Source organism: Phragmites australis, chromosome 4 (genome assembly GCF_958298935.1).
Source record: "Phragmites australis chromosome 4, lpPhrAust1.1, whole genome shotgun sequence".
Classification (NCBI taxonomy): domain Eukaryota; kingdom Viridiplantae; phylum Streptophyta; class Magnoliopsida; order Poales; family Poaceae; genus Phragmites; species Phragmites australis.
In genome coordinates, this window is record NC_084924.1 from 6245691 (window position 1) to 6273242 (window position 27552).

At 43.4% G+C, this 27552-nt stretch overlaps 4 protein-coding genes and 1 pseudogene across 6 annotated transcripts; 4 read left to right on the forward strand and 1 right to left on the reverse strand.

The window, feature by feature from the left end:
* Window positions 1–2625: 2625 nt before the first annotated feature.
* On the forward strand, window positions 2626–5547 carry LOC133915441 (uncharacterized). 2 transcript variants are annotated; one of them, XM_062358590.1, is made up of 7 exons: window positions 2626–3087; window positions 3163–3354; window positions 3437–3636; window positions 3735–3816; window positions 4601–4748; window positions 4994–5086; window positions 5173–5547. In XM_062358590.1, the coding sequence occupies exons 1-7, from the start codon at window positions 2755–2757 to the stop codon at window positions 5241–5243; spliced, it is 1119 nt and encodes a 372-aa protein (XP_062214574.1). In that variant the 5' UTR covers window positions 2626–2754; the 3' UTR covers window positions 5244–5547. The 2 variants fall into 2 exon arrangements, with proteins under 2 accessions (XP_062214574.1, XP_062214575.1); XM_062358591.1 differs by having other exon boundaries at window positions 3163–3327.
* A 408-nt stretch (window positions 5548–5955) lies between these two features.
* Window positions 5956–6977, forward strand: LOC133915442 (universal stress protein PHOS34-like). Its single transcript, XM_062358592.1, has 4 exons — window positions 5956–6257; window positions 6358–6464; window positions 6551–6669; window positions 6769–6977. Exons 1-4 carry the CDS (start codon window positions 6005–6007, stop codon window positions 6857–6859), a joined length of 570 nt encoding a protein of 189 aa, XP_062214576.1. The 5' UTR covers window positions 5956–6004; the 3' UTR covers window positions 6860–6977.
* Window positions 6978–7555: 578 nt separating this feature from the next.
* On the reverse strand, window positions 7556–9690 carry LOC133914552 (uncharacterized; annotated as a pseudogene).
* A 129-nt stretch (window positions 9691–9819) lies between these two features.
* Window positions 9820–20177, forward strand: LOC133915443 (serine/threonine-protein kinase TOUSLED-like). 2 transcript variants are annotated; one of them, XM_062358595.1, is made up of 16 exons: window positions 9820–9957; window positions 10778–10867; window positions 11006–11212; window positions 12247–12297; window positions 12788–12895; window positions 12978–13022; window positions 13529–13641; window positions 13853–13919; window positions 14523–14589; window positions 14933–15030; window positions 15102–15281; window positions 15749–15959; window positions 17377–17641; window positions 18019–18073; window positions 18504–18665; window positions 19220–20177. In XM_062358595.1, exons 1-16 carry the CDS (start codon window positions 9838–9840, stop codon window positions 19313–19315), a joined length of 1935 nt encoding a protein of 644 aa, XP_062214579.1. In that variant the 5' UTR covers window positions 9820–9837; the 3' UTR covers window positions 19316–20177. The 2 variants fall into 2 exon arrangements, with proteins under 2 accessions (XP_062214579.1, XP_062214578.1); XM_062358594.1 differs by having other exon boundaries at window positions 9863–10514.
* A 568-nt stretch (window positions 20178–20745) lies between these two features.
* Window positions 20746–23907, forward strand: LOC133915444 (large ribosomal subunit protein eL19x-like). The gene is made up of 5 exons (XM_062358596.1): window positions 20746–20951; window positions 22774–22896; window positions 22984–23297; window positions 23547–23599; window positions 23682–23907. Exons 1-5 carry the CDS (start codon window positions 20840–20842, stop codon window positions 23704–23706), a joined length of 627 nt encoding a protein of 208 aa, XP_062214580.1. The 5' UTR covers window positions 20746–20839; the 3' UTR covers window positions 23707–23907.
* The last annotated feature ends 3645 nt before the right edge of the window (window positions 23908–27552 follow it).

The window sequence follows — 27552 nt, forward strand, 5'->3', positions numbered from 1 at the left end:
ATTTTTGAAAAAAATTTCTTCATAACTTCTCTTTTTTAGAAAGTTTTCCATAAAAATCATTGAAATAAGTTATAAAAAAAGTTATCAAGAGAAGTTTTTTGAAAAAATTTTAAAAAAAAATTTGCACGAGAAAAGTTTGCTAAAAAAGTTTTGAGATAAAAATTTCATTTTTTCCAAAAATGGTAAGTGGGGCCACAGGGCGCGCGTGCTCATCAGTCTTTCTACTAGTGTGCACTTAGACGGATTCGCATCCTCTGACTTTGCTTTGGTAAAATCAAAGATACTACAGTAAATCACAGTTAGTATTTTCCCGCTCGCTGGATCACGAATAGACGGTCAAGATTTAAGTGATACAGTACTGTCGAAGCAAAGTCAGAGGATGTGGATCCCACTTAGACGGGAACTCACGACTCCTTTCGGCAGAGCCAAAATTTTCCATTTTTCAAAAAAAATTCCCCCCCACAAACTAATCAAATTTCTTTTTTCTTATTATAACCTCGTGTGAGTCTATCCATTTTTGGAAATTTATCAAAAAAAATTCCGTGAAACTTTTTGAGACAAAGTTTTGCCCCAAAACTTTAAAAAAAACTTGAGAAAAGTTTAGCTCACAACTTTGCAAAAATTTGACAGGAATTTTTTTGACAAGTTTTGCAAAAATAAAAAGTTGTGGAGGGAATTGTTTTTCAAAAATGAAAAAGTTTGGCTGTCGGAAGGTGGCGTGACGTAGGGCACGTGCACGCCCTCTAATTAGGATGGGTGTCTCTCAGAAAGACCGAAGAGCACGCGTGCCCCTGGCGGGCTCTGCTTATCTTTTTTAATTTTTTTTGAAATTTTTCCCTTAAATTTTTTCTAAGTAAACTTTTTTCGAAATTTTTCCCAAATTTTTTTTCTGAGCAAACTTTTCTTGACATATTTTCTCAAAAAAATTTCTTAAAACTTTTCTTGCGCAAGCTTTTTCGAAAAAAAATTCTCGGTAATTTTTTTTGATAAGTTCGATAAATTTTATGAATTTTTTTTTTAAAAATTATGGAGAGAAAAACTTTTAAAAATAAAAAGTTACGAGTTATGGTGTTAGCGCGTGTGAGTGCAAGATCCCTGCCTAATGCGCCAGGCAAGGATATCGAACCTACGATTTTCTGGATACGGACTCCGTATCCACTGAAGCTACAGCCGCTGAATGCCAAATTTTGGTTTATTTGCATAAGGCCAACTCCACCAGAAGGATATCGAACCCAGGGTTAAAAAACCGTCGGTAACCGCTCAAAAATCGCGGTTACCGACCTTCCCAGTCCGATCCGATTTCAAAAACCGCTCGGTAACCGAAATTTGAATTCAAAATTTCGAAAAAATAAAAAAATTTAAAAAAAATTCAACAAAAATCTTAAAAAAACTATACATAATTATAAGAACTTCTGTGAAAAAAAATTTCAAAAATAATGTCGTTTGCATCATATTCTATAGGGAGAAAGTTTGAAAAAAATGAAAAAAATTGAAGCGCGCGGCTCAATTATTAACTCACGTTAAGGAAAAGTGTAACATGCAAACACATATTTTTCTTGTATAAAACGTATTTTAAGAGAATCTTTAAAATTGATTTCACTTTATTTAGAGTTTTATTAAATTCTCTATGATTTTTACAAAATTCACAAACATAAAGTGAATATGTTAAGAAACATCACTGTAATTAATTTTTTCATGTCTACTATTATTTTTTCTACGTAAATCATAATATAAATAAGCTAATGAAAGTGGTTTCACTAATTTTTAAGGTGTGATGGGTCAGTTATGAATTAATCTAGTCGCAACACATTTACACAATCATGCATGTTACAATAACTAATTCATGAGTTCATATATTTTTAAAAGATATAGGATCATGTAAGAAGACTAACAAAATTAGTTTCATGATATTTGGATTAGCAAAGAGTAAACTATGCATTTACCTTGGTTTAACAAATAAAATTTCTCACAGAAAAATTTGAACTTTTTTATGAGTATAAATACTTTTATCATGTAGATCATGTTACAAGGAAGCCAACAAAATTTGTTTCACTTGATTTGAAGCTCGGATGAATTAGTTATTGATTTTACAAGATTGAACCCTTTTTTAGATTTTTTGTCGAACTGTGCTGAAATTCGATAAAACCGCTCGATAAATCGAGAAAACCGAGCGGTTACCGACCCAAACCGCTCGGTAACCGACCGAATCAAAAATGCGAGAAAATCGCTCGGTAACCGAGAGGGCAAAAACATGATTTTTTCGCAAAAATTTAAAATTTGCCGAATGAATTTTCTCCGATTTTTTTTGAATTTTTGACCGGTAACCACGGTTATCGCGCATTTTCGATTACCGCGGAGCTCGGTTACCGAGCTCCGGTCGGTAAATGAAACCTTGATCGAACCTACGATTTTCCTGTGCCGATGGTTTTTTTCGTGGATCGGGAGCGACGGCATCTAACTCCAACGGACTCCGCTTCGTCTAAGCCGACGACAGGAGGGGGCCGGTAAATACGTGGCTGGATATGTGAGCTTTAATACTATTGAGGAGAAAAAAAGTAATAAAAGGGAGAAAATAAGTAGCTTCCGGCCCATTAGGAGATAACTAACATGAATAAGAATGCTCGGTTCGCGTGAAGCAATTGAGCCCTTTTTTGGCCCGACGAGTCCAGAAGCCGCTGTGACGGCGGCGGCGAGGGGAGAAGCGAAGAGCGACGCAGGCGCAGCTGCCGAAGCACCGAGAGCAGCTCGACGGCCATGGCGCTGCTGATGGAGCCAGGTGCCGAGCCCCTCACCGAGAGCGAGCAGGCCGATCTGGACGCCATCACCGCCATCAAGGAGTCGGCGGCGCACGAGTACAAGGAGCAGGGCAACCAGTTTGTCCGGATGGGCCGGAAGCACTACGCCGACGCTGTCGCCTGCTACACCAAGGCCATCGCCCAGATGGAGCCCCTCCCCTCCCCCGACGCCGCAGCCGACGCCTCCGTCCTCTTCGCCAACCGCGCCCACGTCAACCTTCTCCTCGGCAACCACCGCCGCGCACTCGACGACGCCGAGCAGGCTGTTCGCCTCTCCCCATCCAACGTCAAGGTCTGCCTTTCCCCCTATGTTTTTTTTAATCCTGTTAGGGAGCCGTCGCGTGATGCTCGAGGTTCTTGTAGCCAGGCGTACTATCGGGCGGCGAAGGCGGCGCTTGCGCTCGACTTGTTGCCGGACGCGGTGTCCTTCTGCCGGAGGGGGCTCGAGCAGGACCCCTCTAACGAGGAGCTCAAGAAATTGCTGTCGCAAGTGGACGCGCGGCAGAGTGAGCAAGATTGTGAGAGAGCCAAGGTTGCACAAGCAGTCGTCGCAGCCAAAGTCTCTTCTTGCCCGAAGATTAATACTGCTATACTACCATTCAAATGTGTGGCACTGACCGGTGGTATCGGGTTGTATGTAGGATCTTGCTGCTGCCATGGAGAAGAGAGGGATGAAGCTTGGGAAGGCAGCCTATCAAGAGCTGACGGGAGTGAAGAAGCCGAAGCTTGATGAGCAGAGCGTGCTCCACTGGCCTGTTCTTTTGCTCTATCCGGAGGTCATGTCGAGTGACTTCATTGAAGATTTTCCGGAGACTGATACATTCTCACCCCACCTTGATGTCATATCCTTCTAAAGTTACATGACATGTCCTTTCTTTGGTTTAAATGCGTAGATGTGTAAGTAGCATTACTGAATTTGTGATGTCCTTAACTATCGAACATGTTCTCAGAAAGTTCTCCACCGTTGCCTTGGGATGAGAACCATGCTTACACAAGGGAGGTCATTGAGTTGTATTATCAGGTTTGTGTGAATGCTATGGATTTTGCTTGAGAGCAGACCCCTAATTGCTCTGCTTTGGAAAAAAAAATACTAAATACATTGGGATGTAGTTGTAGCCCCTTCGCACAACATTATAAAAGAGCGGTGATGTCCTATGATGTGTGTGAAACTATGGCTTGATCCATAGTTCATGATATATTTTTGTTGGCTTTACTTAAGATAGTTATTGGCTGTACTTCAGTGTAGTTGGTAATATTCCAAAAATCGCAGCCTTACGGTATCCCTTACTGATTTTGAAATCGTAGTCTCACATGAGAAATCAAGAGGTATTGTCAACTAAGATTTTGATACTCCATCATCTATTTCATTTTTTTTGTAATTCAGTAACCTTTAGGTTTTTTGCTCTTCAATTCACAAATGCAATGTTTGGCAGTACTAGTGTTATTCATTTTCAGGTCAGCTTTAGGATATACTCCCTCCATTAAAATATACGGAGCGTATTTTATTTTGGAAAAGTCAAAGTTTGTATATTTTGACTAATAATTAGTCAAATTATAAGTATGCTTAGTGTATAAAAATTATATAACTAGATTCATATTTCAAAATCTTTTACGGTATATTGGTTTTATAGCTATAAATGATATATTTTGTGAGAAAACAATGGTGGAAGTCTAATTTTGAAGACCGGGCTACAATAAAATACACCTTGTCTTCTTGGACAGAGGGAGTATAAGCTAGTCGTTTGTTACTGTTCGAAGCTAGTCGTTTGCTACTGTTTAACTGACTCTTCACTTTGATTCATTAGGCTGGTGTTGGCATACTTCTGTCGAAAAGTGAAATATTACAATATCTTCTAGAAGGCACTGTGGACCCAAAGTCACTTCCAGCAAGCCTGCTTGATGGCGAGGATGGAGAGCATGATACTGGCAAGAGCAGCACCGTTACATCATCAAGTATGTGGACACAGCATATTCTTTATGGTTTTTCCTCTTTATCTTATCATACTGGACAATCAAGAAAATAGGAGGGTAGGATCATGACACTGCTAATCTTTAAATTTTAGGAAGGTGCTTCAATGCTTTCCCAACATGTCTATTCAGCCATTAGCAGAAGTACAGTTACAACAAGAGGCTATAATATTGTTATGCTGTACTTGCTAGTCTAGATAAAATCCGTTGCATTCTACTCTAATGTGCAGGTGAAGGCTCTGGTAAGTGGGTCAAAGTAAAAGAAGGAAAAACTCTTCAAGAAGTGCTGCAGCATAAAGACTATGTAATTCCTGCAATTCCTGGTTTGTTCCTTCGATCTCTATATTTTACACAGTTAATGTAGAAATGCACAGTGTTTAGTGAGCAAACTCCATTTCTCTACATGCAGTGTTCTTTGTCGTCTCAAGGAAGTCCACCTTCTATAAAAAGTTTAAAGCTGGAAATTGGTCTTTGCCGTAAATTCACGCTACGGTTGCTATGGATACGTTCAGAAAACTAAAGATGTTCGATTGATCATCATTGCTCTGTTTTTGTGGCTGAGGTGTGTTCTCATCAGCATCTGCACCGATGCTGACTGTTTTTCGCCACTCTGCTTGATTGATGGCTCATGATTGAGTAGGCACACACAAAATTTGTTGTAACATGAACGCCGTCTGTGGACCTAATTCGGCGCTTGCCGTGGTGCGTGGTGATAGTGTGTTACTGTGATATTTCAACTGAGAAGTCGATGTTCCTAGTTACTGGACTTCCAACATTTGCTGTATGACTCCAGAGTACAGTCGCGGCGTTCTTTATCGTTTTGTTTGTGTATGCACACGTTCCTGATCATAATTCCGAAGGGCACGCCCTCCTGCAACGAGGCGAGGTGGCTGTGCTGGCATGGCCTGCTGCGGTGGCGCACCGTAACCAGTGCCAGGTGTCTTGGTCGCGACCCCTGGACGCATACATGGAAGACGACGAGATGGCATCGAACGCAAGCGCGCGCTGAGAGACGGAGCAAGAGAACAAGAACGGCCGCCCCCGTTCGTGCATCCATCTCTATCCCGTGCCGCCCATCCGACAGACGCAGTACAGTACGATGGCAGGAGGCGCGACCAAACAGGGCCTGTTCCAGCGTGACGTCTGTGAGTGCCACCGCGCCGTGTGCAACAAACATATAAGCTATTAAGCTGTGTCGAGCTGCTAAGGATTAGCCGGTTTACCGCGAGCACACGTACACCATGGAGGAGGGAGAGGCCGTGGCCGCGTCGGGCGGAGCGGCGGGAGGGGAGGAGGCGGAGAGGACGACGACGAAGGCGCCGGCGCCGGCGCTGAAGGTGGTGGCAGCCGTGGACGCGAGCGAGGAGAGCCTGCACGCGCTGTCGTGGGCGCTCGACAACATCGTGCGGTGCCACCCGGACGCGGCGCTCGTCGTCGTCCACGCCCATCCCGGCGTCGACCACTTCGTCTACCCCGTCGCCGCTTACGGCATCGGTAACACCCTGATCACCCCCCTCTGCTCTAACGCACTGGACCGACGCGTCGTGCGGCATGCCCGACGCTGACACTTGGATTCGTGTTGCGTGCGCTGAAGCCACCGCCTACGTGCCGGCCTCGGCGGTGGAGTCCATGCGGAAGGCGCAGGAGGAGATCTCCCGGAGGATCGTGGCGCGGGCCCTGGACATCTGCAAGGCGAAACAGGCAAGCGCTAGTTAGACGCACTGCCAGCTTCCTTTCTTTGCCGCGTGAAACGCCGGTGGTATTGACGAAGGCTGGGCGATGCGCAGGTGGATGCCACGGCGGCCATCGTGGAGGGCGACGCCAAGGAGGCCATCTGCCAGGCCGTGGAGCGGATGCAAGCCGGCCTTCTCGTCCTCGGCAGCCGAGGCCTCGGCAAGATCAAGAGGTAGCGAGCCAGTAGATTAACCTGTTGATCACTGAGCGACTACGAATTTTTGCCATGCTCATATATGTTCGTGGTCACTTGATGATGATGATGACGCAGGGCGTTCTTAGGCAGCGTGAGCGACTACCTCACCCATCAGGCGTGCTGCCCTGTCCTGGTCGTGAAGCCGCCCAAAGCGCACGCCAAGTGAACTCAGCTCAACTCCTGGGACGCCTCTCAACCGTACTAGGCTTACTATTGTATGCAGTAGTGCACTGTGCTGTCAATAATGATGTGATCAAGCTACTCCTACTAGATATGTCCATACAATGTACATACTGAATGAATAATAAACTGGTCTACCAGCATATAATGAGCAGCAGATGCATAACTGCACGAATTGCTTAAATTGCCTTTGGCTTGTTCAGAAGCATACCTTTGGTTGCCCGTCAGCATAAACCACAGTCCATTAAACATGGCAATGGGGGCAAAAAGGGGTATATTGTGTGAAGTTTAGTTGAATATACATATCACAACACACAGATATAGCAGATAAATGCTACGATTGTCCAAACTTAACGATTTCTTAGTCAACTGTGAACAAAAGATGCAGCATGTGCATAACTGGAAACAACTCGGCATGTGCATAACAGGAAACAGCCCTAGAACGACCAAAGCACGTATCCATTTCTAAGCAGCATGACACCAACAGCAAAATAACGCTGCTATTGTCCTAACTTCAGCAAGTTCTTAGCGAGCCGCAAACAAAGATGTAGCATGTTCATAACAAGGAACAGCTCTGGAACATCCAAAGCGTGCAGTATCCATTTGCAAGCGGCACAACACCAACTGCAGAAGCCACGAACATATAGGTAGTGTACAGCTAAATGGAGACACTGTCACTTTACTAGCAACCACCAAGTCTGTCTGCGGGATCGTAGTTTGTGAACAATCGGAACTCGATGGCCCATCGAGTGTTGAGGCTTGAAACCGTAGGGATGAATGTTTAGGAGATCCAACACCCGGCCCTTCTGAATTTCCCCTGGCAATGGAAGTGCTGTAGGAAAAAATAAATTGGATGAATTATGCATTTCTTTATAGTATCACAAGACCTCGGGAAAGGAGGCATGCTATCCAACTTATTACTATCATAAATTCCAAAGCAACAGCACAACTGATGCTACAAGGGTTTAAGCTACAGCATCTACAGTTGCATACAAGCAGAAGCAGATGGTGCATTGTGCATGCTGCAGTAGTTCCAATTCCGTGCGTCCAACTTCGTACTCTAATTGAGACATACTAATACCAATGGATCATTCTACCAAAAGGAACAAGACAGTATCAAGTTCCAGTCATCAACCAATTGACCTCCTGGCAACACTAAAGATGAAATGATCATAGAAGTAGACACTAATGCTTACACTTGATCGCAAAACAACGTCCAACTATCAAAGCACCATTTTTGACTACTTGAATGCCTTACAAAGCCAGGAAGTATCAAATAGGAAAACTGATGATGCAATTCTATTTCATTTCGAAAGAACACTGCCGGGAGCCAATCACATTCACTTGACACAGGATTGTCACAAGCTCCACTTACCTGTGAGCAACAGCAGGAATGAGCCTTCAGGCTGCGCGAGGAAAAACATCGTCTGTTCGTCTTGGAAACCTCCTCCAAGCACTCCTTACTCTGCACCAACAACCAGAAAATTGCCATTTCTCCTCAAATTTTACTCTAATATCAAATAGCAAGAACTGATCAAACAGTAATTAGTAACCTCTGTTAGAAACCATACCAGGTAAGGAGGGTCGGCGACGACGACACGGTAGGCGTGCTTCATCGCCTGCGATAGCTCCTCCGGCCGGTTGTAGTCATAGAAGGTGAAGTCGCCACCGTACTGCCCGAACCACTCGTCGTACTCCAGCAGCTGCGCGGGCACGCCTGGGTCGAGCTTCTTGAGGTAGGCGTTGTTAGAATAAACCACGCCATGGGCATGTGTGTGCGCCGGCGCCATGGACGTGAGTGTGTGTGTGTCTGCGTGTTCGACGGCGCGTGAGTTCATGCTCGCGTTCGAGTCCGTCATCTAGGTAGTTGAGGTCGGTTCGGTTGATGGCCAAGTCTTCGGCGTGTGGCGACGGAGGCGGGATGCGGCATGCACAAGGGGCGCAGTCAAGCTGGAGATCGAGTCCCGTGGAGAGCAGCGGCTCGGCGAGGAGTTCGGGGGCGCCAAGAAGAAGCGTTCGTGCGCATGGTGATCGGCTTGGTAGTTGCGTGGGTGGTGCGTTGCCATGGCTATAAAGCCGGATGTAATCGTTGTGTTCTGAGTGAGAGTCCTTGAGTGAAATAACAGCCAAGATACAGGCCGTACGGCGGCCGCGGCGTTCGTCGTCAAAAATCGCGTCTACTGTTCATCGTCTTCAACCTCCGTCCGACGAGAGAGAGATAGCGATCCTCGGGCTAGGCTCCAACAGGCGTCGAGCGCCGGGCACGCGATGCAGGCCACAGCGCTGGCAGCGGCGGCGGCCGCACCAGTGCCAGAGGGGGAGACAAGGCGGATGACCTCCTCCGCCAGCGCCTGCGCTGTTCGCTCGTCGTACCAGAAATGGTTCAGATGCCAGTCCTCCGCGACCAGCTCCACGCCGCCGCCTCTCCCTCCCGCTCCGTCAGACTCCTCCCGCCGCTGCTCCGCCAGGAGCTCCCGCAGCGCCTCCGCCGGCGCCGCGCTCAGATGCGGTATGTCATACTCTTCCTCGCCTACCTCCCTGCTCACCCTCTCGTCCTCCACACCACTCGCCGCCATTGCATCCACCACTCCCAGCTTCGCTCGGCAAGCGGCGGCGGCGCATCGTGTAAATGCTTCACTTGTCCTCTTCGAGCCTTCGACACGAAGAGCCCATAGGCTCATGGAATATGGACACAAAGACGAGCACCTCCGGGGTGACGGCCCAGAGCTGGATGAGCTGGTCGAAGGCGGAGATCTCGGCAGACCATGTCGCCGGCAGCGTACTTGGAGGTGGCGAGGGGCTTACGTACCGCGCCAGGCTCTCCGCTACGCACGTGCCCGTTCTTTGGGCCGCACTGGACCGTGCTTGTTGGGCCGCACTGCGCAGCATGAGCAAAGACAGTGAGCGGAGCGTTGGATGGCTGGGCGGACGGATGGACGGGGATCGGAAGCCGACTGCCCAGCAATGTCAGAGGATCCGGTTGCGCAGGGAAGGGGAGCGGAAAGGAGCGGGGAGGGAGGGAAGTGGGTGACCGCCGCGCCTCCGTATCCGGGCGTGACGACAAGCGACTCGCTTCCGCCTCCGGTACGCCTCTCGGCGTCGGGTCGGCCGCCGCCGCCGTGCGAAGCAGAAGGAACCAGCGAGTCAACAGGCATCAGGGGGAGGAAGGAAGCGGCGGTCTGCTCGCTCCGCTTTGGCTCGGTCGCCACCCGCCCGTCGCGTTCGCGCCGCCACGAGCGCCTCTACTCGCCATCGTCCGTCGTCCGTACGCATACGACTAGGTTATAGGGATAGATCCAGCCGCGCGCTGGCTCGTGTGCTCGTGCGCCGCGGTGGGGGAGGAAGCGACTGGCTCGTGCATTTGGGTTGCTTCTTCTGGAAGCTTCGGGGCGTGCGATCCGATCTGGGCGCAATCGGGGGCAATGTCGGGCTCGTCGGCGGCGGGGGAGGACATAGTGCAGCACCTCTCGTCCAATTCCAACCCGTCCTCGTCCAAGCTCGCCAAGCTCGAGGCCCGCATGGCCGGCAAGGCCGTCTCGGCGCCATCGTCGCCGCCGCACCATCCAGTGGTTGCCCCCACCCCCGCCATCGCGTTCATGGACCAGGAGGAGCTATCCGAGTCCTCCTCTTCCGATGACGATGTCAGCCCTAAACCTTGAACTCCCCCTCTCACTTTCCCTTTTTCTAGCTCAAGTACAGTAACGTGGTTACCTAGCATTGCATATCGCCTATGATGCTATGATCGTGCTGGTTAGAACTGTTTGTGATGTTTCTTTTGTTAATCCTGGGCATGTAGTAGTTTGCTACTGCAACTTAGTACAATTTAGTAAAATGTTTCCGTCTCTAGTTTCACCCTTCTACCTGGCCTGATCCCATCTAATGTTTCCTATTTTTTGCTAATCAGAATGGTGATGAATTCTTGATACAAAAGAATACCCTGAAGCGTCCGAGATCTCCAGATGGTGACCACAGCCTTGTTCTTGGAAATTTTGAGGTGCGTTCATCAGACAGGAACTGAATAAAACCAATATGCGATACTCTCTCTTCTGCATCTGTTTAAGGTTCACTCATAAGTCAGGAGTTCAGGACATTTATTCTTGTTGGTGCATTCTCTTGTAATTGTAAACATCAGGGATCGGCAAATGAGGCAGCATATATCTTAGATGTCATGGATGCAAGACCATCCTTAGACAACTCAAATAGAAAAAAGCAAGGCCGTGGAAGGGTTCGTGCTGGTACAGGCCGAGGCCGTGGTTCAAAGACTGTTGATCAAACACGACCGACTTCGACTTTCTCATCAGTTGTAGCAAATGGTCAACTAGATAATTTAACCAACAAGGTATGCCGAGTTATTTTATTACCAAGATCTCGATTTATATTTATAGCTGATTTTGATTTGATACTGGGCAATGAAAGTTTTGTTCGTACTTTGCTATTATCTTGCACTTCAACTTATCATATGCAAACTTCTGGGTCCTTCTCATGAGAGCTATTTCTAAGTCATCTGAACCCTAAAAGCGACACATATATTAGTGGAAAACTTGCTATGCTGTAGTTTACTACTATTCTGGTTATTATATAGAAAGACCTTATTTTTGAACGCACGTCCTGTTCATGGGTAAAGTTAGGTCAGAATGCCGAAACAGAAATTGTAGCACATATAAACACCAAAAGATTATGATTTTACCAAGCGATGCAACTAAGGTTGATAACTTTAGAGTGAAGTTATTGCACCTACCCAGAGATATCTATAGCACCTTAAAACTACACATTGATGATTTTGGAATTTTGCAGACCTAATGAAATTGGTAATTTTATACAAATTCTTCTTCAAAGATAAGCTGGATTTATTCAGCTTTAACAATCTAACTCTGATAATCTACCTAATGATCTTACATGCCTTGACCAAAGGACAAAGATTCAAGATGTGGGAGTACACTTTTGAAGGATTTGTTTGTAGTAACTCATATTAAAAGGTAGTATTGGTGCACTATATGCTCCTCATTAGTGGTGTTTAACCCTTGGTCAAACGGTTTTGCGAAAAAACATCGAACGCCCCATGTCTCTTTGCCGCCCACTTAGCTTGTTTCAATGGTTGCTTCCGCCGGCTACCTGGATAGCGTGAACGGTTTTGGCTAAATCATTATGTTGAGCCCTACACTTCATACACATATATTCATTGCCACGATGGATGGACATGGACCGTATTTTTCTCTATTTTCTCCATAGTACATAGTAACAATCTGCCATCACTCACACATTACAACACTTTTGCATGTACAAAATACATGCAACAATGAACAGTCATACGATAGCATCCTACTGCACAATGATTAATTCCTCATCTGCTAAATCATGAACACATTCCAACAGGAATCCCGATCAAATGTTCAACCTGGCAATGAAGACAGGGTTGCTTTACAGGTAGCACTCATTTCTTGACATCATCATCTTCTGTCAGATTTGTAAATATATCCATCTGGTCATGATCAGAGTATGGATCTGCAATTTTCTGGATTTGTAATGTTATGGTAATGCATTCGTGTTCTTGTGCGGTATGTTTATGTTTCATGTTTGCCTGCTTCTGAATGTGTCATTTTGCATCTATCTAATACATATAACAGGAATCATTCTGATGACTTCTGTATGGCTTTCATCCTCTTTTTTCTCCTCCATTGATGGGAAATTTCCACTTACTTTCATTTTCACTTTTCAGCTTAGGCAATCCAACCATGTCAAGTAATATGATGCAGTTGAGATATACTGCAGAAAGCATAAACGGCCTCAGTGAAATATTTTAATGAAATATGTCATGTCACTTGGGAATACTTGTTAATAGACTATACAAGCAAACCCGCATGTAGTCTTTCCTTTTTGTTTTGGATTTCTATTCTTAAGCACTTTTCATTGATAGGAAGAATTATCACTGTTACATGGTAAAGTTGCGTTGCTGGAGGAGGAGCTTGCTAAATCGCGTCAAGAATCAACCAATTACCGTCAGCATAGTGATAGGTTAGCAAAGGTAAGGAGATACTTGCTAAATTTTAATTTGAACACGACTTTCTCGGTGTCTCTGACCTGTTGGCTTTGTATTATTCTGCCAGGAACTGAAGGATCTCAAAGATCATGATCAACAAATGAGGTCAAAGGTTGACAACTTGTTATCTTATGGTTAATCGTATTCATTTAGCTACTATTCATCCTTTCTTTTGTATACACTGGTCTGTTGTATCTTGAAAACTTTAAATTTACTACTAAGGCATATCATGTTGAATAACTATTGGAACCAACTCCTTTTCTTCTATATGAACATGATTTTGAATAGTGTTCTATATGAACATGATTTTGAATAGTGTAATCTGTTAAAAGCCATGTGTACAGTAACATTTTCCTTATTAATACAGCAGAGGTGGTCATGCCCGTTATTACACAATGGGAGTTTTATTTGTGCGCATATGTGCATACATGCTGTTTGTCAAACATGGATTGCACACGGGTTGGGTTTTTTTTCTTTCGTTTTTGCCCGGGGGCATAGTGCAAGTGAATGGACCATAGTTGTTCTGTATCAAGGCAGTCTCTTAGTATTTGTCTGAGAAAATCTACCCCTTCCATGCTACCCATGCGATACTAACTGTTCTCATTTTCATTAATGCAGCAATTGAAGGTGCTGTCTGACCTGCTGATAGCTGTGTCTAAAGCAGAGAGGCAAGAAGCACGAATGAGGATAAGGCAGGAATCTTTTAGACTTGGGAATGTCGGTATTATGAGGTAATTTCCCAATGACCCAGTACTTAATGCTTATCTATAGTTGAGAGCTCCTTTTATCAGGTGAGTAATACTTTTGTTATAAAGAGTTCTCCTAACTATAGCTGCATCCCTTCATCTAGTATGCCTCCCAGTATTCCTTGAAATTTTAGTGCTTGATTCTGTTTCTTCTCTTTTCTTTCGTTTTTTGTTGACTACTTCTTTCATAACTCAGAGCTGGAACTATTATTTCTGAAACTTGGGAGGATGGCCAGGCAATAAAGGATCTTAATTCTCATCTGGTGAATTTCTGCAACTACTTACATGTTCCATACTCTTTTTGTTTACAATTCTTATCTCAGCAGAATCTTAACGTAATATTACTAACCTTAAGTCATTAAATCCAAATATCTTATAAGATTACTAACCTTAAGTCATTAGCATCCAAAAATCTTATAAGATTGTTGGTCTTATATACTGCATGTTCACAATACAAACATTTGTACTCCCTGTATACTGGTCTGGGTTATCCTGGATGGCACGGGTAATTCTACTGACATAATGTGGGCAACATAGTTAAAATTTTCACAAAGCTTCATCTTTTGAGGCATTTTGGCTGCTCTGCAACTTCAGGTGCCTTGGATTCATGACAGTCAGTGACTGGTATTTAAGTTGACTTTACCTTGGTCTTATCTTGTGACAACCCGTCGTGGCATCACCTATGGTTGTGCATTTGTACATATGCATTTCTTCCTTGCTAAATGTTCTCTCACTTGTGAACTGTAAATAGCATTCATGCCTTGTATATGCTTTGCCTGTTTGCCTTTTATACCATCATACTTTTTTGGTAATGATGTACTTTAGTGTTGCTGAGTTGCTTATGTATATGCTGGATCTTTCTGTAGAAATCTCTGCTTGAAACTAAAGAGGCTATTGAAAGGCATCGCAAATCACTTAAGAAAAGACAATCTGGTAACTTTATTCTTTATTCCTTATAAACTTATTTTTTCCCTCTTTATTGACTTGTGCTGATTCTTCATAAGCTACAAATTGCACTATATTGCATATGTTTGGCACAGGACGCCGATGCATGTTTCGATGAATAGAAGATTTTGAATGCAATAATAGTTTATGCAGATTTATTCTTATGCTATTCCAGCTCATTCTTGTTATAGAAAGGAAACTTTTCTCCATTATCACAAGCGCGAAACGAAAACTGCATAGCAGCTTTAGTGTATAATATTTTTTTCCTGGTAAATTTTCCTAAGTTTTTTATTTTTTATTCATTATTTAATCATAATGGCTTTTTGTTTAGACAAGGGTGATGGTAGTGATGCTGAGACTAGCATGTCTGAGGAAGATTTCCTCTTACAGGATGAGATATGTAAATCTCGGCTAACAAGTATCAAACGGGTAAATTTCTTTTTTGGGTCACCTTTACTTGCCTGATTGTTCCACCCCTTCTTAATCTGCCTTCATTTTAGGAGGAAGAACAGTATTTGAGAGAAAGAGACCGGTATGAACTGGAAAAGGGGAGGCTTATACGTGAAATGAAGCGTCTCAGAGATGAAGATGGATCACGCTTTAACAACTTTCAAATTCTTCATCATCGTTATGCTCTCTTAAATCTTCTTGGAAAGGGGGGGTTTAGTGAGGTTTACAAGGTAGACTCCTGCTTTACCTGTAATTTGTAAAGTAAATATGAGATATATTAACCTATTGTAGTCAACCATGGCTTATATAAAAACAGTCATTCTTTGCTCGTAAAGAAGGAACACCAAATTTTGCATCTATTTATTTTCATTGCCTTATTCATTCATTCATTCATATGTGCCCTTATCAGTAGAACTCGCTTAAAGGAGGTAGGAGCAAACAACTGCTTCAAACCTATTGAAATGTCCTTTCACTTGTGTCTCTTTCTGTTGAAAATTTACTGTGGCAAAATTATGTGCTGCGTGCACCATCCTAACCTAGCTTTGATGATTATATCCATGTTGCAACATTTGACTAGTTATTTGAGCTAAGTTCTCATGAAGTCACTGCAATGTGTATCGGTATAGCATGTGCATCCACTTCCTAGAAATTTGAGCTGATAGCACCAGCAATTACATGAAACAATTTCTTTGGCCAGGCTTTTGACTTGGTGGAATACAAGTATGTGGCATGTAAACTTCATGGTCTGAACGCTCAATGGAGTGAGGAGAAAAAACAGAGCTACATACGGCATGCAATTCGTGAATATAACATCCACAAAACTCTGGTGCATCCAAACATTGTGAGGCTGTGGGACATATTTGAGATTGATCACAATACATTCTGCACCGTCCTAGAATATTGCAGTGGTATAATATGTTCTCTAAATGACCTTCTAAATTCTGTTTGATATGACAGCGTAAATTGAGTAGAGTTGCTATTGTTTGCTTTTGTTGGTACCCATGTACGGGGACTTCATTCTTTATTGATGCATGCTGGCATAAAATTTATAATACAGAAATGCTAGATAGATATCGATCTTTTACCAGGCACATATTTTTATTGGCCACATACATTCATATTTGTGATGTTCTTACTTGGATGAATTTATTCCATTTTATTAGTAAATCTTACGTGGTACTTGTAGAGGTAATGAAAAAGTTGTCTGTCAATATAAAACTGATGCTTCCATAGATTTTGCCATAGTTTATGCAATTATCACCTCCACGTGTACCCAGGTTGGACTAGAATAAGCTGTCAATAGGAAAAGAGGCAGGAGCAGCATGCTCTTGACCGGAGGTCGAATCCCATACCCTATCTCGATAATAAGGGATAAATTGACAAAACAAACTTGGCAGCCTGATTAAGGCTTAGCTGTGCAACGTGAAAAAATAAGGCTTGGTTGGCGAAAAAGGGGAAAAACTATGATCATTTAGGATCAGTACCATGAGGTGCATGCTCACACAGTATTTGCACATTATTGGTTCCATAACTCATCAGCAGGCCAACATAACTCATCAAGCGTGTTGGAGTTTTGAGAAATAATGAATATTTGAACTAGATTATTATTCATTCTACTGGTTTCTAATTGAGTTGGTTATTTATAGTAATGTGCATGGCATTTATTTAGCTGAATTCGGGTTGCTTCATAAAGATGTAAATATAAGGCAAGGTTTTAAGAAGCGGATGGCGAGTTGTTAGCAAATAGGCTTTGATGTAGAGAATATCGGATCGCAGGCGATATAATGGACACTAGACACTACATGCATTCAAACACTAGAATATTGGAAATAGTAATAAGAGTCTATGAATAATTTTGAGTTATACATGTATATATAATGCCTTGCCTGGTTCAAAGTAATGTTGAATAAATAACCAATATAAAATATTATATATAAATTTGCAAATGTAACTGCCAGAAACTATATAGACTGCTAACTCCACTAAATTGGCTGCTACCGCCACGCTAGCAACTGCAATGTTTCAGACTGCTGTTTTGAGCCACTACATCCCTGCTGCTGTAGCAGCCACTGCCAACACTATTTAGCACACTGATACTATTATACATTGTGTCTCATTGAAGAGAGAAGTTTCTTCCTTTTTGCCACTATCTTCTTAACTGACATGCATTCAATTCGACACATTTGGTTAATGCTGTGAAGTTTTCAATTGGAATGTTGTACTCGTCAATAGTGATTTTCCTACCAAAATCTACAACTCTCAGATTAGGAAACCATGAGTCGTGAGATGTAATAATGTTCTCTTCATTGCTAATGTTTTACCCAGGCAAGGATCTTGATGCAGTCCTTAAAGCAACACCGGTTCTTCCAGAAAAAGAAGCAAGAATCATAATTGTTCAAATATTTCAGGGCCTTGTTTATCTTAACAAGAGGGCTCAAAAGATCATTCACTACGATCTAAAGCCTGGCAATGTTCTCTTCGATGAGGTTGGTGTTGCAAAAGTTACAGACTTTGGCCTCAGCAAAATAGTGGAGGATGATGTTGGGTCTCAGGGAATGGAACTCACTTCTCAGGGAGCTGGAACCTATTGGTGAGTATCCTCCTTTCCAGTTGATCTTTTGCTCGTGGAAACTTTCAAACTATCTGCTCTTACGGGTTTTTTAGCTGCTTGTATATTTTTGCTATAGCTGGTGCAATAATGCATCCTAAGTAACACTGTTGGTGTGTCATTATAATTTTTTTTAAAGAAATTAGCTTTTGTTTCATGGAGTACAACCGCTATTGCATTGCCAATAGAATACTTTCAAGTTTCCTGTAATGTCTTACATAAACAAGTGGGAAGAAACAAAGCATTTCATACATTTATTTCTGATTCTGACGGCACATCATTGTTTTCCTTTTTATGACAATTGTTCCTTTAGAATGGCAGGCATTTCTTGCTACATCTCTTTTTCATTCTCTTTTCAGGTATCTTCCCCCAGAATGCTTTGACCTCAGCAAAACACCATTTATTTCATCCAAGGTAATTACATCTGGAAACACTTCGACCTTTAGTGTAAATAAAAATTGTTCCATCCTAATTGGTGAAAGATATTATTGGCTGTTGTGGCCTTAGTCTTAATTTTTTCTACTCAGCCGATAGCGAAGTATACGCACCTGCCAAAGATAATAGGTCTCCTCACTCTAGTTAGTAGTTTTAGTGAATATTTTGCGGGGGATATTTCGGTCGAGAGCAGCTAGATTGAGGGAGGTGGTTGTGTGGGTATGCAATTTTTACGTAAAAAGTCATATACATGATCTCTGGCAAAACCCTTTTCTGTAAGGTGACTCATTTATGAGCCTCCTGAACTGTCAATTAAACAGCAATTAATTTAAGCGAACCCAGTTATGGCATTTTAACTTCATCCTGATTAGTAATGGTGCATCAACTTTTCTATTCGCTTTTCATGCAGGTGGATGTTTGGTCAGCTGGTGTAATGTTTTATCAGATGCTCTTTGGTAGGCGTCCTTTTGGCCATGACCAAACTCAAGAAAGAATACTTCGGGAAGATACAATTATCAACGCACGGAGGGTGGATTTCCCTTCAAAGCCATCTGCATCAAATGAGGCAAAGGTATGTTTCCTTTTTTTTTTCCCAGATGGTGGCCATCACATTTATCAATTCCATTACTACGAGGTGCGATGCATGTCAAGTGTAACTGTCCGTTTGGTTTAAACTAGTATCCCTCTAGGCTCAAGTTTTATCACGAGTAATTTAGCAACTGGTCATAAAATTAGACATGTCTAGCACTCTAGTTCTATTATTTTGGACTCAATTCTACACCCTATTTATGATATCTACATTGCACTTCCACCTCCTTATGATATCTACATTGCACCTCCTTGTTTGACTTGGCCATGTTCATTCTGCCCTGCATATCTTACTTGCACTGGATAATGTTGTATTTCTTGTCAATTTTCTGAAAATGCCCTCATTATCATGGAAATTCGAGTCTTAAGTATTTGCCGATGTTGAGTAGTTTGGCAAGACTTTGATCTTCAGTAACATGTTACCATTTATTTTCACTTTTTGATTGACTGTGCACTGGAAGTACTGTAGTATAGGAGATCTTCAGTAAAAAGTTACCATTAATCCTTTTTTTCTCCATTGTACCTGAACGTTCACAGGATCTGATACGCCGGTGCTTGACATACAACCAATCAGAGAGGCCAGACGTCCTAACAATAGCTCAAGATCCTTATCTCTCATACGCTAAGAGGTAGCCACACGCAGGACAAGATTTTGGTGGGGGGTAGCTGCTCACTGAAAGGGATTTTGTATGGGGATGGACACTTGCTAAGGGGCAAACCGGCAAAGGATTCCACAAGCTCAAGAATATCACAAAGGGTGTAGCTGTATATGCTGTAAATTTGAGTTGGCCCAGAACAGCAATGACCTAGAAGAGTCCCTGAGCGCATCAGTTCAAAGGTCAGCTTCTTTGTATTGTGGAGGAAGCAGGCACTGATTTAAACGGGCCATTTACTCTTTGAAATTTATTGATGCGTTGTGTTCCCCATGCGTAATGTGATATTTTTTGCCTGGTGTCAAGTGGTCCAGTTGATGGTTGGTTCGGAGATTTTGTTTGTTCCTACTATCGGTAGGGTCTTCCAAATCAGCAAGCATGCATGACAAATCAACGCTCTCCATATTCACCTTCAAAGAATCTGTATCTGCTGCAGTGTGGTACTGATGCCTTATCGAATGGATGGAATTTTAAGTACCAGCAGAACAGATATCAAATATCAGTACGGCTTAACTGGGGATGCCTTACGGCCATAACTCAGTCTGAAAGAATTTGCGAGACAACGACGGAAAAAATTCTGTTTCTGCTCCGCGAATATATAGTTTCAGAAGGAAAGGGAACACGAAAGGTACCAATGAAATGGAAATTGCTGTCAGTTTTCTGCGAGTGTTTAACTTGTTCTCAGTGTTTGTTCTTCACGCTCGTGAACATCTTGATCTCTCTACATATTTGGTCTCCTGCACTTCTTTTGTTGCTATCCATGTGTCAGTTTTCATGTTATGAAATCGCTTCGAGATGTGCCAAGTCAGTATTGATTTTTTGGCACTGGATTAGCCTTTTAAGGTGTGTAGGAATCAGTTTTCTTTTGCCCGAATCTGGTTCTGATTTCGATTCATCAGTGATTAAAATAATATGATTTATACTTGACAAACTATGAGAATGAGAGTATTGAGCAAAATACCAAAGCAAGATAACAATGAGACCGCTGATCAAGTGGATGCTACTCCCACTCAAAAAAAAGAAAAAGAAAAGAGAAGTGGATGCTACTCCACTCTGAGAATTGAGCATAAACCATAAATTAATCGATATCAACGGCCAAGGAAACAAAAATAAATTCCCTTTCATCTCCCGTCACTGTGCACTATTTAATTCCATCAAGCTTACCCGTCGCTGAATAGACTTACTGAAAAGAAAAACCCCTTTCTGCGCTATTACCGCTCACAAGAAAAGTAGAGCCGCGTTTGCTGTGCGCAATTCTCTCACACGGCCACTGAAGGCCCACCCACACCCACATCTAACCGAATCATTCATGGGCCATCGGACCATAAAATCCAGCCCAATCACGCAGCGGAAGGTCCAGCAGCACCCTCGCGAAACCCTAGCGCTCCACTATAAAAGCTGTCCGCGCCGCCGCGCGCAAGCCCTTGAACCCCCGAGGCGCCTCCACCGTCGCCACACACGCAGCACAGGTAGGCAAGAGGAGGAGAGGAACCCGGCGGCGGAGATGGTTTCCCTCAAGCTGCAGAAGCGGCTCGCCGCGAGCGTGCTCAAGTGCGGAAAGGGCAAGGTCTGGCTCGACCCCAATGAGGTCAGCGAGATCTCCATGGCCAACTCCCGTGAGAACCCCCATCTCCCCCTTTCCTTTCCCCCCGTCTCCTCCTAAGTTTTATGTGAGCGCTTGTGGTGTAGCTATGCCTTTAGATCTCGCGCTAGGCTGCCGATCCGCGGGAGGCTGCAGTTCTTAGCGTATTCGTGCAGTGATCCTAGGGAGTCTTAATTGGTAGGCTAGTGGCAGTAGTATTCGTTTGAATCGTGCCCGTGTTTTTTATTTCTGCTGCGTCATGGTAGTGTGGTGTAAAGCGGTGTGGTTATTGCCGTGTGCTTAAGGCTGTGGCTAGAATTGATGCTTGTGTCCTTCAATTTTCTAGGTAGAGTAGATTATTACGAAGGCCCTTTTTTTCGAGGAAAACGGGCAGTAAATGGTAATTCTGGAGTCATTAGTATCTTTGAATTTCTCTTTGGGATTGAGGACTGTTTGTTTTCTGTGAACCTGAGTAGTCGTTATCGCTAGCTGTAACTGAACGAGCAGTGTGCATTGGTGATCCAATATGGTTACTATGTGAAAATTCTTGCTAAGGATTACCGGGTGCTGTTCAAGGGATTAGTAGTGTTGATGAATGCTGTTGTCATTTCTTTATAAACGCTCTGTTGTAGTGTAGACATCCTACGTGAAGTTGTAGCCTGCGGTATGTAATTTGGGAGTTGTTGGTTACCTAGGTATTCAAATCACATGACTCTGGTATTGCAAGTTTATTCAGGCTTATATTAGTTGGCTTTTCTCGTGTTAGGTAAAGTATGTCAATTATCAATTTGTAAAGTATGTCAATTATCAATTTGTTATCGCAACCAATTGTAGGGCTGATTGGTCTTATAGTAGATGATCATTGAGGGATGGCTGTCCCATGCTTTGAATAAAAAATTAGAATCTTTGGGTCTACAGATGTTTTGCTTTGAATTATTCCTTGTAGGGTAAAGGCGCAAATTTCAGCTCACGAGACTCCCTCTCTATCTCAGTGTGCGCGCACTCTCTCTCAGTGTTTGCCCTCTATTGTTTCACACAACACTCAAGCACAAGAGGAAGAATACACTAGTATATTGGCTACGTGCTGTCTCGCGCAGCAACACAACCTTTTCCTTTTTTCTCCTTATGATACAACCACTGAGTACAAGTATATAAAGGACTCAACCGGTGAGCTCTAACTCGATCCGGTACTTACGCAACAACTCAGGAGACTAGCTCCCACTAACTCCACTAACAGTCTAAAACATGCATGCACTAACATATCTTCAAACGTGCGGCTCTTTGACTTGGCTTCCCATGACTAACCACACTCCTAATTACGTGCAACTGAATGCTTATCACCACTAATTCCTCTGCAGTCCATTGGCTCCATGTTTTGCATGCAACACCGCTTCACACGGCACGTCGGCACTCGTTATGCATGTACTGGAACCTGACACCATACTAAGCTTTGCACGTCTCACACGTACACCAGCTAGTATGCGGCGACCTACACAAATACACTAACTACATGCAAAGGAAATAAACATGCAGAGATACAAAGTGTCAAGATCAGTTCCAACATAGGGGTGGTAACAGGGCCATCCAACACCACCTGTCTTTCAAATAGATTGTCTTTGATATCCTTGTTTGTTTATCATGTTGTTTGTCCAAAGGTTTCCATGTTAATTTATCATGTTGTGTCCAAAAGTTTCCAAGACAATAGCTTGTAGTTGATGCATGCACGAATGGTAGATTAATATTGGCTATGTTGTTAATATACTAGCTGTTTTCATGTTGCTAGCATGTTCCTCTTTTTACGTACTGAATGCATCCAGATTGCTAATGTAAACTTTTTTGGTTCTTTGATCTTGCAGGTCAGAACATCCGCAAGTTGGTGAAGGATGGGTTCATCATCAAGAAGCCCCAGAAGATCCACTCTAGGTCTCGTGCTCGTAGAGCCCATGAGGCCAAGCAGAAGGGACGTCACTCTGGATATGGTATATTGGACGTCATTCATTCATTCATTCATGTAATGATGCAAGTGTCTGAATTTCAGTGCTTACCTCTCTATGTTCTTTTCTCAGGTAAACGTAGGGGTACTAGGGAGGCTAGGCTTCCAACCAAGGTCCTGTGGATGAGGAGGATGCGCGTGCTCAGGCGTTTGCTGCGCAAGTACCGTGAAGCTAAGAAGATTGACAAGCACATGTACCATGACATGTACATGAAGGTCAAGGGTAACGCGTTCAAGAACAAGCGTGTGCTCATGGAAAGCATCCACAAGTCCAAGGCTGAGAAGGCAAGAGAGAAGACACTTTCAGACCAGTTTGAGGCGAAGCGAGCCAAGAGCAAGGCGAGCCGCCAAAGGAAGATTGCCAGGAGGGAGGAGAGGTTGGCCCAGGTGAGAAAAATACGTTTTGCAGTAGCTGAACTAGTTTATTGGAATGGTCCAATGCTTGATGATGGTAGCCTTCTGGTCACAATATTGTGTATTATTGTAAACTAGATTACATGCTACTGTGTGGGAGTTATTCATCATTTCATACAACTTAACAAAGTTCAAGAAGAATTCTAAGTCATATAAGCAGACTGTCCATAGATATGATAGTATATTGTTATCTGTGGTCTGATTTTTTGTTGGTTCAACCAGGGCCCAAGGGAACCGGCGGCACCACCAGTAGCAGCTCTTGCTCAAACCGCAGTGTAAGCATTTGTTATCCTCCCTTTTTTGAAAATTACAACCGTAGGTTCGATAACTCATATTCTGCATCATACAATGTTGCAGGGCGCCAAAGAAAGCAAAGAAGTGAAGACCTGACGGTGAGCATTTCGCTGTTTGCCGAGTGAAACCAGTCAAGTGTTAGCAGAATTTTGAAGTATGGACCGTTTTATTCCGTACTCAAGTAATTCGAACTCAGATACCTTTAATGTTATGTTTCGTGCTACCGGATGTAGTACTAGATGCTTATGTGAAGTTTCTTTTAAAAAGATGGTGATATCTTTACCCTGCATTTCCTGTGTGATCAGTAATTACTAGGGATGAATAAGGTGTGGGAATTTCCAGTCCCTACCGGAGCCGTTTTCCCTTTTTTTTTTCAACGGTCGGTGTCTCTCCAAACTGCAGGGTCTTAGAGAGACCAGAGGGTTCGGGACTCGACTCTCTGTATTGTCTTACTAACCTGGTTCATACACTTACCATCCTTTTTTCGGGACCGTCTCTCATTTTTCCAGAGTTCATTCGAAATCTGTTCGAAGTCGTGGTTAGTTGTCGAAATCCGACTCGGAAACGATACTGCCGTCTTCCCGACCGTAGATTCCCGGGCATCTCCTGACTCGAGGTGGATCGAGTCCAGCAACTCGGCTACTTGCGCGTGGGAGCCCGGCCGGCGACGGTGGCAACATAAATTCCTCCATGGTTCAGCTCCCCGTGCAGCCATGATTCCCCGCTCCCGCTCGCCGCTGCATCGATCTCCTCGGAAGCATCCGTGCGAAGATCTGCTTCGATGAGAACGACTAAGGGCGTGGAGAGGATGGATAAGGGCGGAGAAAACTAATAAACAAGTGCTGTTTTTTTCCCTCCCTGATGGTGATAAATTTGGCCCACATCAGTTACAAATTTAAAAAATGGAGTTGAGTGGAGTTGGCGTGTAATGTCCCGAATATTGCGAGAAATTTGATGAGAAGATCAGAGAAAATAAAATAAAATATGAAAAGTGGTTTTCTCAAATCGTAGTTTGGATGTACGATTCGAGACCATGGATGCGAAGATCTCGTCGATATGAATCTATTATGCTATTCAAACGTCTGTTTCGAACATCTTGAGATCCGTAACGAGTTCAACAATTCTAAACCGTTGGTTTAAAAAAAAAGACAACCGACCGACTAAGTCGGTCGGCCGCCGTATGAAAAGGGCATCAGGCCCGAGCTGCCCAACGCCTGAGCCCATACCACCCTAACCCTTGAGCTTTCGGCTGCCGTCGCACCGCTTGTGACGTACCACCCGCCAGTCGGCATCGACTGTGTCGCCGCCGCCTTGTTGTGCCACGCTATGCACGCCGTTGCCCCTCGGGCCGCCATCGTTGAGCCGTCCCGGTCGCATCCCAAGCTACCACGGTTGGAGCTCGCCATCGCTGGAGCCGCTGAGTCCGTGAGTAGCAGCCCCGGTGCAGAAAAGCAAGCACCCGGAGGAAGAAGCAAGGAAGGAAGAGAAAGGAAATAAAAGAGAAAGAAGAAAGAAGGAAAAGGGAAGGAAGAGGGAGATTTTCTCGGGATTTTGTCAGATTTGTTTTAAATTCGTGGTGCACACTATAAGGTTAACCTCTAATTAGTCCCTAGAATGTTGTGAATTAATTTGGATGGAGAATTTTGCCGTCGAAATTTGTAACCGGTAGATCGATTTAGGTTCCGCGTTATTTACGTCGATTTATTCATAAAAAATTCTGGGATTAATCAACGTAGAATCTCGATATGGCACCAATACTAAAGTTATAGGTCTCACTGATATCTTTCCAATGGCACTGGCCTCGTTCAATTTGGATAAGCAGTTTGCGAGTTACCACCAAAACCGTACTGATTGTTCGGATCTGAAAACCTGCGCAACAGTTGTTTTTTTAAATCTGGGTGTGCTAGATGTAGAATTCGAGTCTTCGTGCAACATGAAAGTTGTAGATAATTTTCTCTAGATACTCTAGATATATTTATTTGCCATGTTTGGATAAGCAATTTGAAAGTTATGTCCAAAACAGTGCAGAGCATTCAACAGGCCTTCCTGTGTTCCTGCGGTCAGACTGTGAGCGTGGCGGTCAGACTGCCAATCGTACAGAGAGTTTTGGGGGTTCTAAAGGATTCTCACGATCGGACCGCTCGAGATCACGGTCGAACCGCGAGACGGGGCGATCAGACCGCACGCGGACAGAGACTTTTTTAGCTACTGCGCGTTCTGGCGGTCAGACCGCCAGGAGGGGTGTTTTCTGGCTGATGAGGGTTTCTAAGCGTGTTCCCTTCGGAGTTCGATTCGAGAGCATAGTTCAAGCATCCAATGTATATTCACGTGGATATTATGGAATAGATTTTGAGTGCGATCTTGTTCCACAGGATTTGGAAGTGTTGGTGCAAGCGGTGTGAGACCAACTTCTCGTCACGGTTAAGGCAAGTGCATGACAAACCCGTGCTTTTGCACAAATTGCTTGTTGGCTGTTTTGCTGATTCCTTTCAATTATATTTATTCAATATTCAAAATTCCCTATGATCATGTGATTCAAATTCATGATTGTGTTCACATCAAAAGGTCAAGTTTCACGGATTATTCTGTTTCATATTGTTCATATCAATTTGGTTCTTGAGTTCATATTTCTCAGATCATGCTGATTTAAATACTTTCATAACTTATGTGATCTTATGTTGTCGAATACTTATGTTTCCTTCCGGTGTGAGATTCAAATTTCATCATTCAAGATTCATGATCGCTCCCTTATGTTTTGAAATATTCAAGTTCTGGTTAACTTGTTGCATATCAATCATGTTCCGGTAGTTCCGGATGTGTAATTTCATATAAATCATGTTCTTGTAGTTCCGGATGTGTAATTGCTTACCAATCATGTTCCGGTAATTCCGGACGTGTAACTTCATGCTAATCATGTTCTTGTGCTCCGGATGTGCAATTTGGTTATTGTGTTCATATCTCCTATGGGGAGATGCGGGCCCCAATTGCTCAATTTTAACGGTAAACGCTAAGGAAAGTCATATCGATCCGTCACCGACGGGACCACGGTCTCATTGCTATCATATCGTTCCGTCACCGACAGGACCACAATTTTATTGCTATCATATCGGTCTGTATTCGACAGGACCACGGTTCCATTGCTATCGTATCGGTCCGTCTCCGACGGGACCATGGTCTTATTACTGTTTTCGAGGAAAAGGAAAATCCTATATTTCTCGTTCTTCATTGACATTGTTGATGTGTCTGTTCTTCCGGTTTTACACTGTACTCGATGAGTGTTTTTTACTTACTCTTGTGTTTCTTTTGGTTTTTAGGTACCAATGATCATGGAATGTTTGGAAGGGGAAATATCATCACGTAGTGGCAAGTGATCATACTTAAATCATACCTTAGCGCTGTGTTTTGGCTAGTTAAGCAACTTGTGGCTGTTTTGGTGTAATGTATCATGTCCTTTAGTTGTTTCCGGTACTAATTTTAGACGGTTATGGTTATCTTTCGCTTATGAATATCCTGCCTGTGATGATTGTGTAGTTATTGTGTATAGGTAAACAACAGTTTCAGGGGAAACTCTGCCGAAGTTTCTAATAACTTCCGGAATTGTTAGGTTTGTAGATGAGAGTTGGTAGTGATTCGAGTTTATTGAAATACGGGGGTGTTACATGACGTTATTTTGTATAAAAATGTGAAGTCATGGTACCATGGTCTCGGTTGGGCTGTCGTGTTTAGTTGAATGTTTAAAGTTATGGTTACCTGGTTCAGTGTTTCCGATGTGAATTATCGATTCTTTTGAATGACAATAGTTCCGACTTCGTTTCCTTTTTTATTCCAATTTTTAGAAAAAAATGTGAAAGTGGTTAGGGTCTTTTTTCCAACCTTTCCCATCCACTTTAATCGTTTAGGGAAATCTCCATTTGTTTCGGGTCTTTTTGAAAGG

Coding starts and splice junctions, on each gene's coding strand:
- LOC133915441 (XM_062358590.1), top strand. CDS start 2,755: ATGGCGCTGCTGATGGAGCCAGGTGCCGAGCCCCTCACCGAGAGCGAG. Junction 3,355..3,436: donor AAGCAGTCGTCGCAGCCAAA/GTCTCTTCTTGC, acceptor GGTTGTATGTAG/GATCTTGCTGCTGCCATGGA. Junction 5,087..5,172: donor TGTAATTCCTGCAATTCCTG/GTTTGTTCCTTC, acceptor CTCTACATGCAG/TGTTCTTTGTCGTCTCAAGG.
- LOC133915442 (XM_062358592.1), top strand. CDS start 6,005: ATGGAGGAGGGAGAGGCCGTGGCCGCGTCGGGCGGAGCGGCGGGAGGG. Junction 6,258..6,357: donor CGTCGCCGCTTACGGCATCG/GTAACACCCTGA, acceptor CGTGCGCTGAAG/CCACCGCCTACGTGCCGGCC. Junction 6,465..6,550: donor ACATCTGCAAGGCGAAACAG/GCAAGCGCTAGT, acceptor GGCGATGCGCAG/GTGGATGCCACGGCGGCCAT.
- LOC133915443 (XM_062358594.1), top strand. CDS start 10,296: ATGTCGGGCTCGTCGGCGGCGGGGGAGGACATAGTGCAGCACCTCTCG. Junction 15,960..17,376: donor CGTCCTAGAATATTGCAGTG/GTATAATATGTT, acceptor TGTTTTACCCAG/GCAAGGATCTTGATGCAGTC. Junction 17,642..18,018: donor CAGGGAGCTGGAACCTATTG/GTGAGTATCCTC, acceptor TTCTCTTTTCAG/GTATCTTCCCCCAGAATGCT.
- LOC133915444 (XM_062358596.1), top strand. CDS start 20,840: ATGGTTTCCCTCAAGCTGCAGAAGCGGCTCGCCGCGAGCGTGCTCAAG. Junction 23,298..23,546: donor GGGAGGAGAGGTTGGCCCAG/GTGAGAAAAATA, acceptor TGGTTCAACCAG/GGCCCAAGGGAACCGGCGGC. Junction 23,600..23,681: donor GCTCTTGCTCAAACCGCAGT/GTAAGCATTTGT, acceptor ACAATGTTGCAG/GGCGCCAAAGAAAGCAAAGA.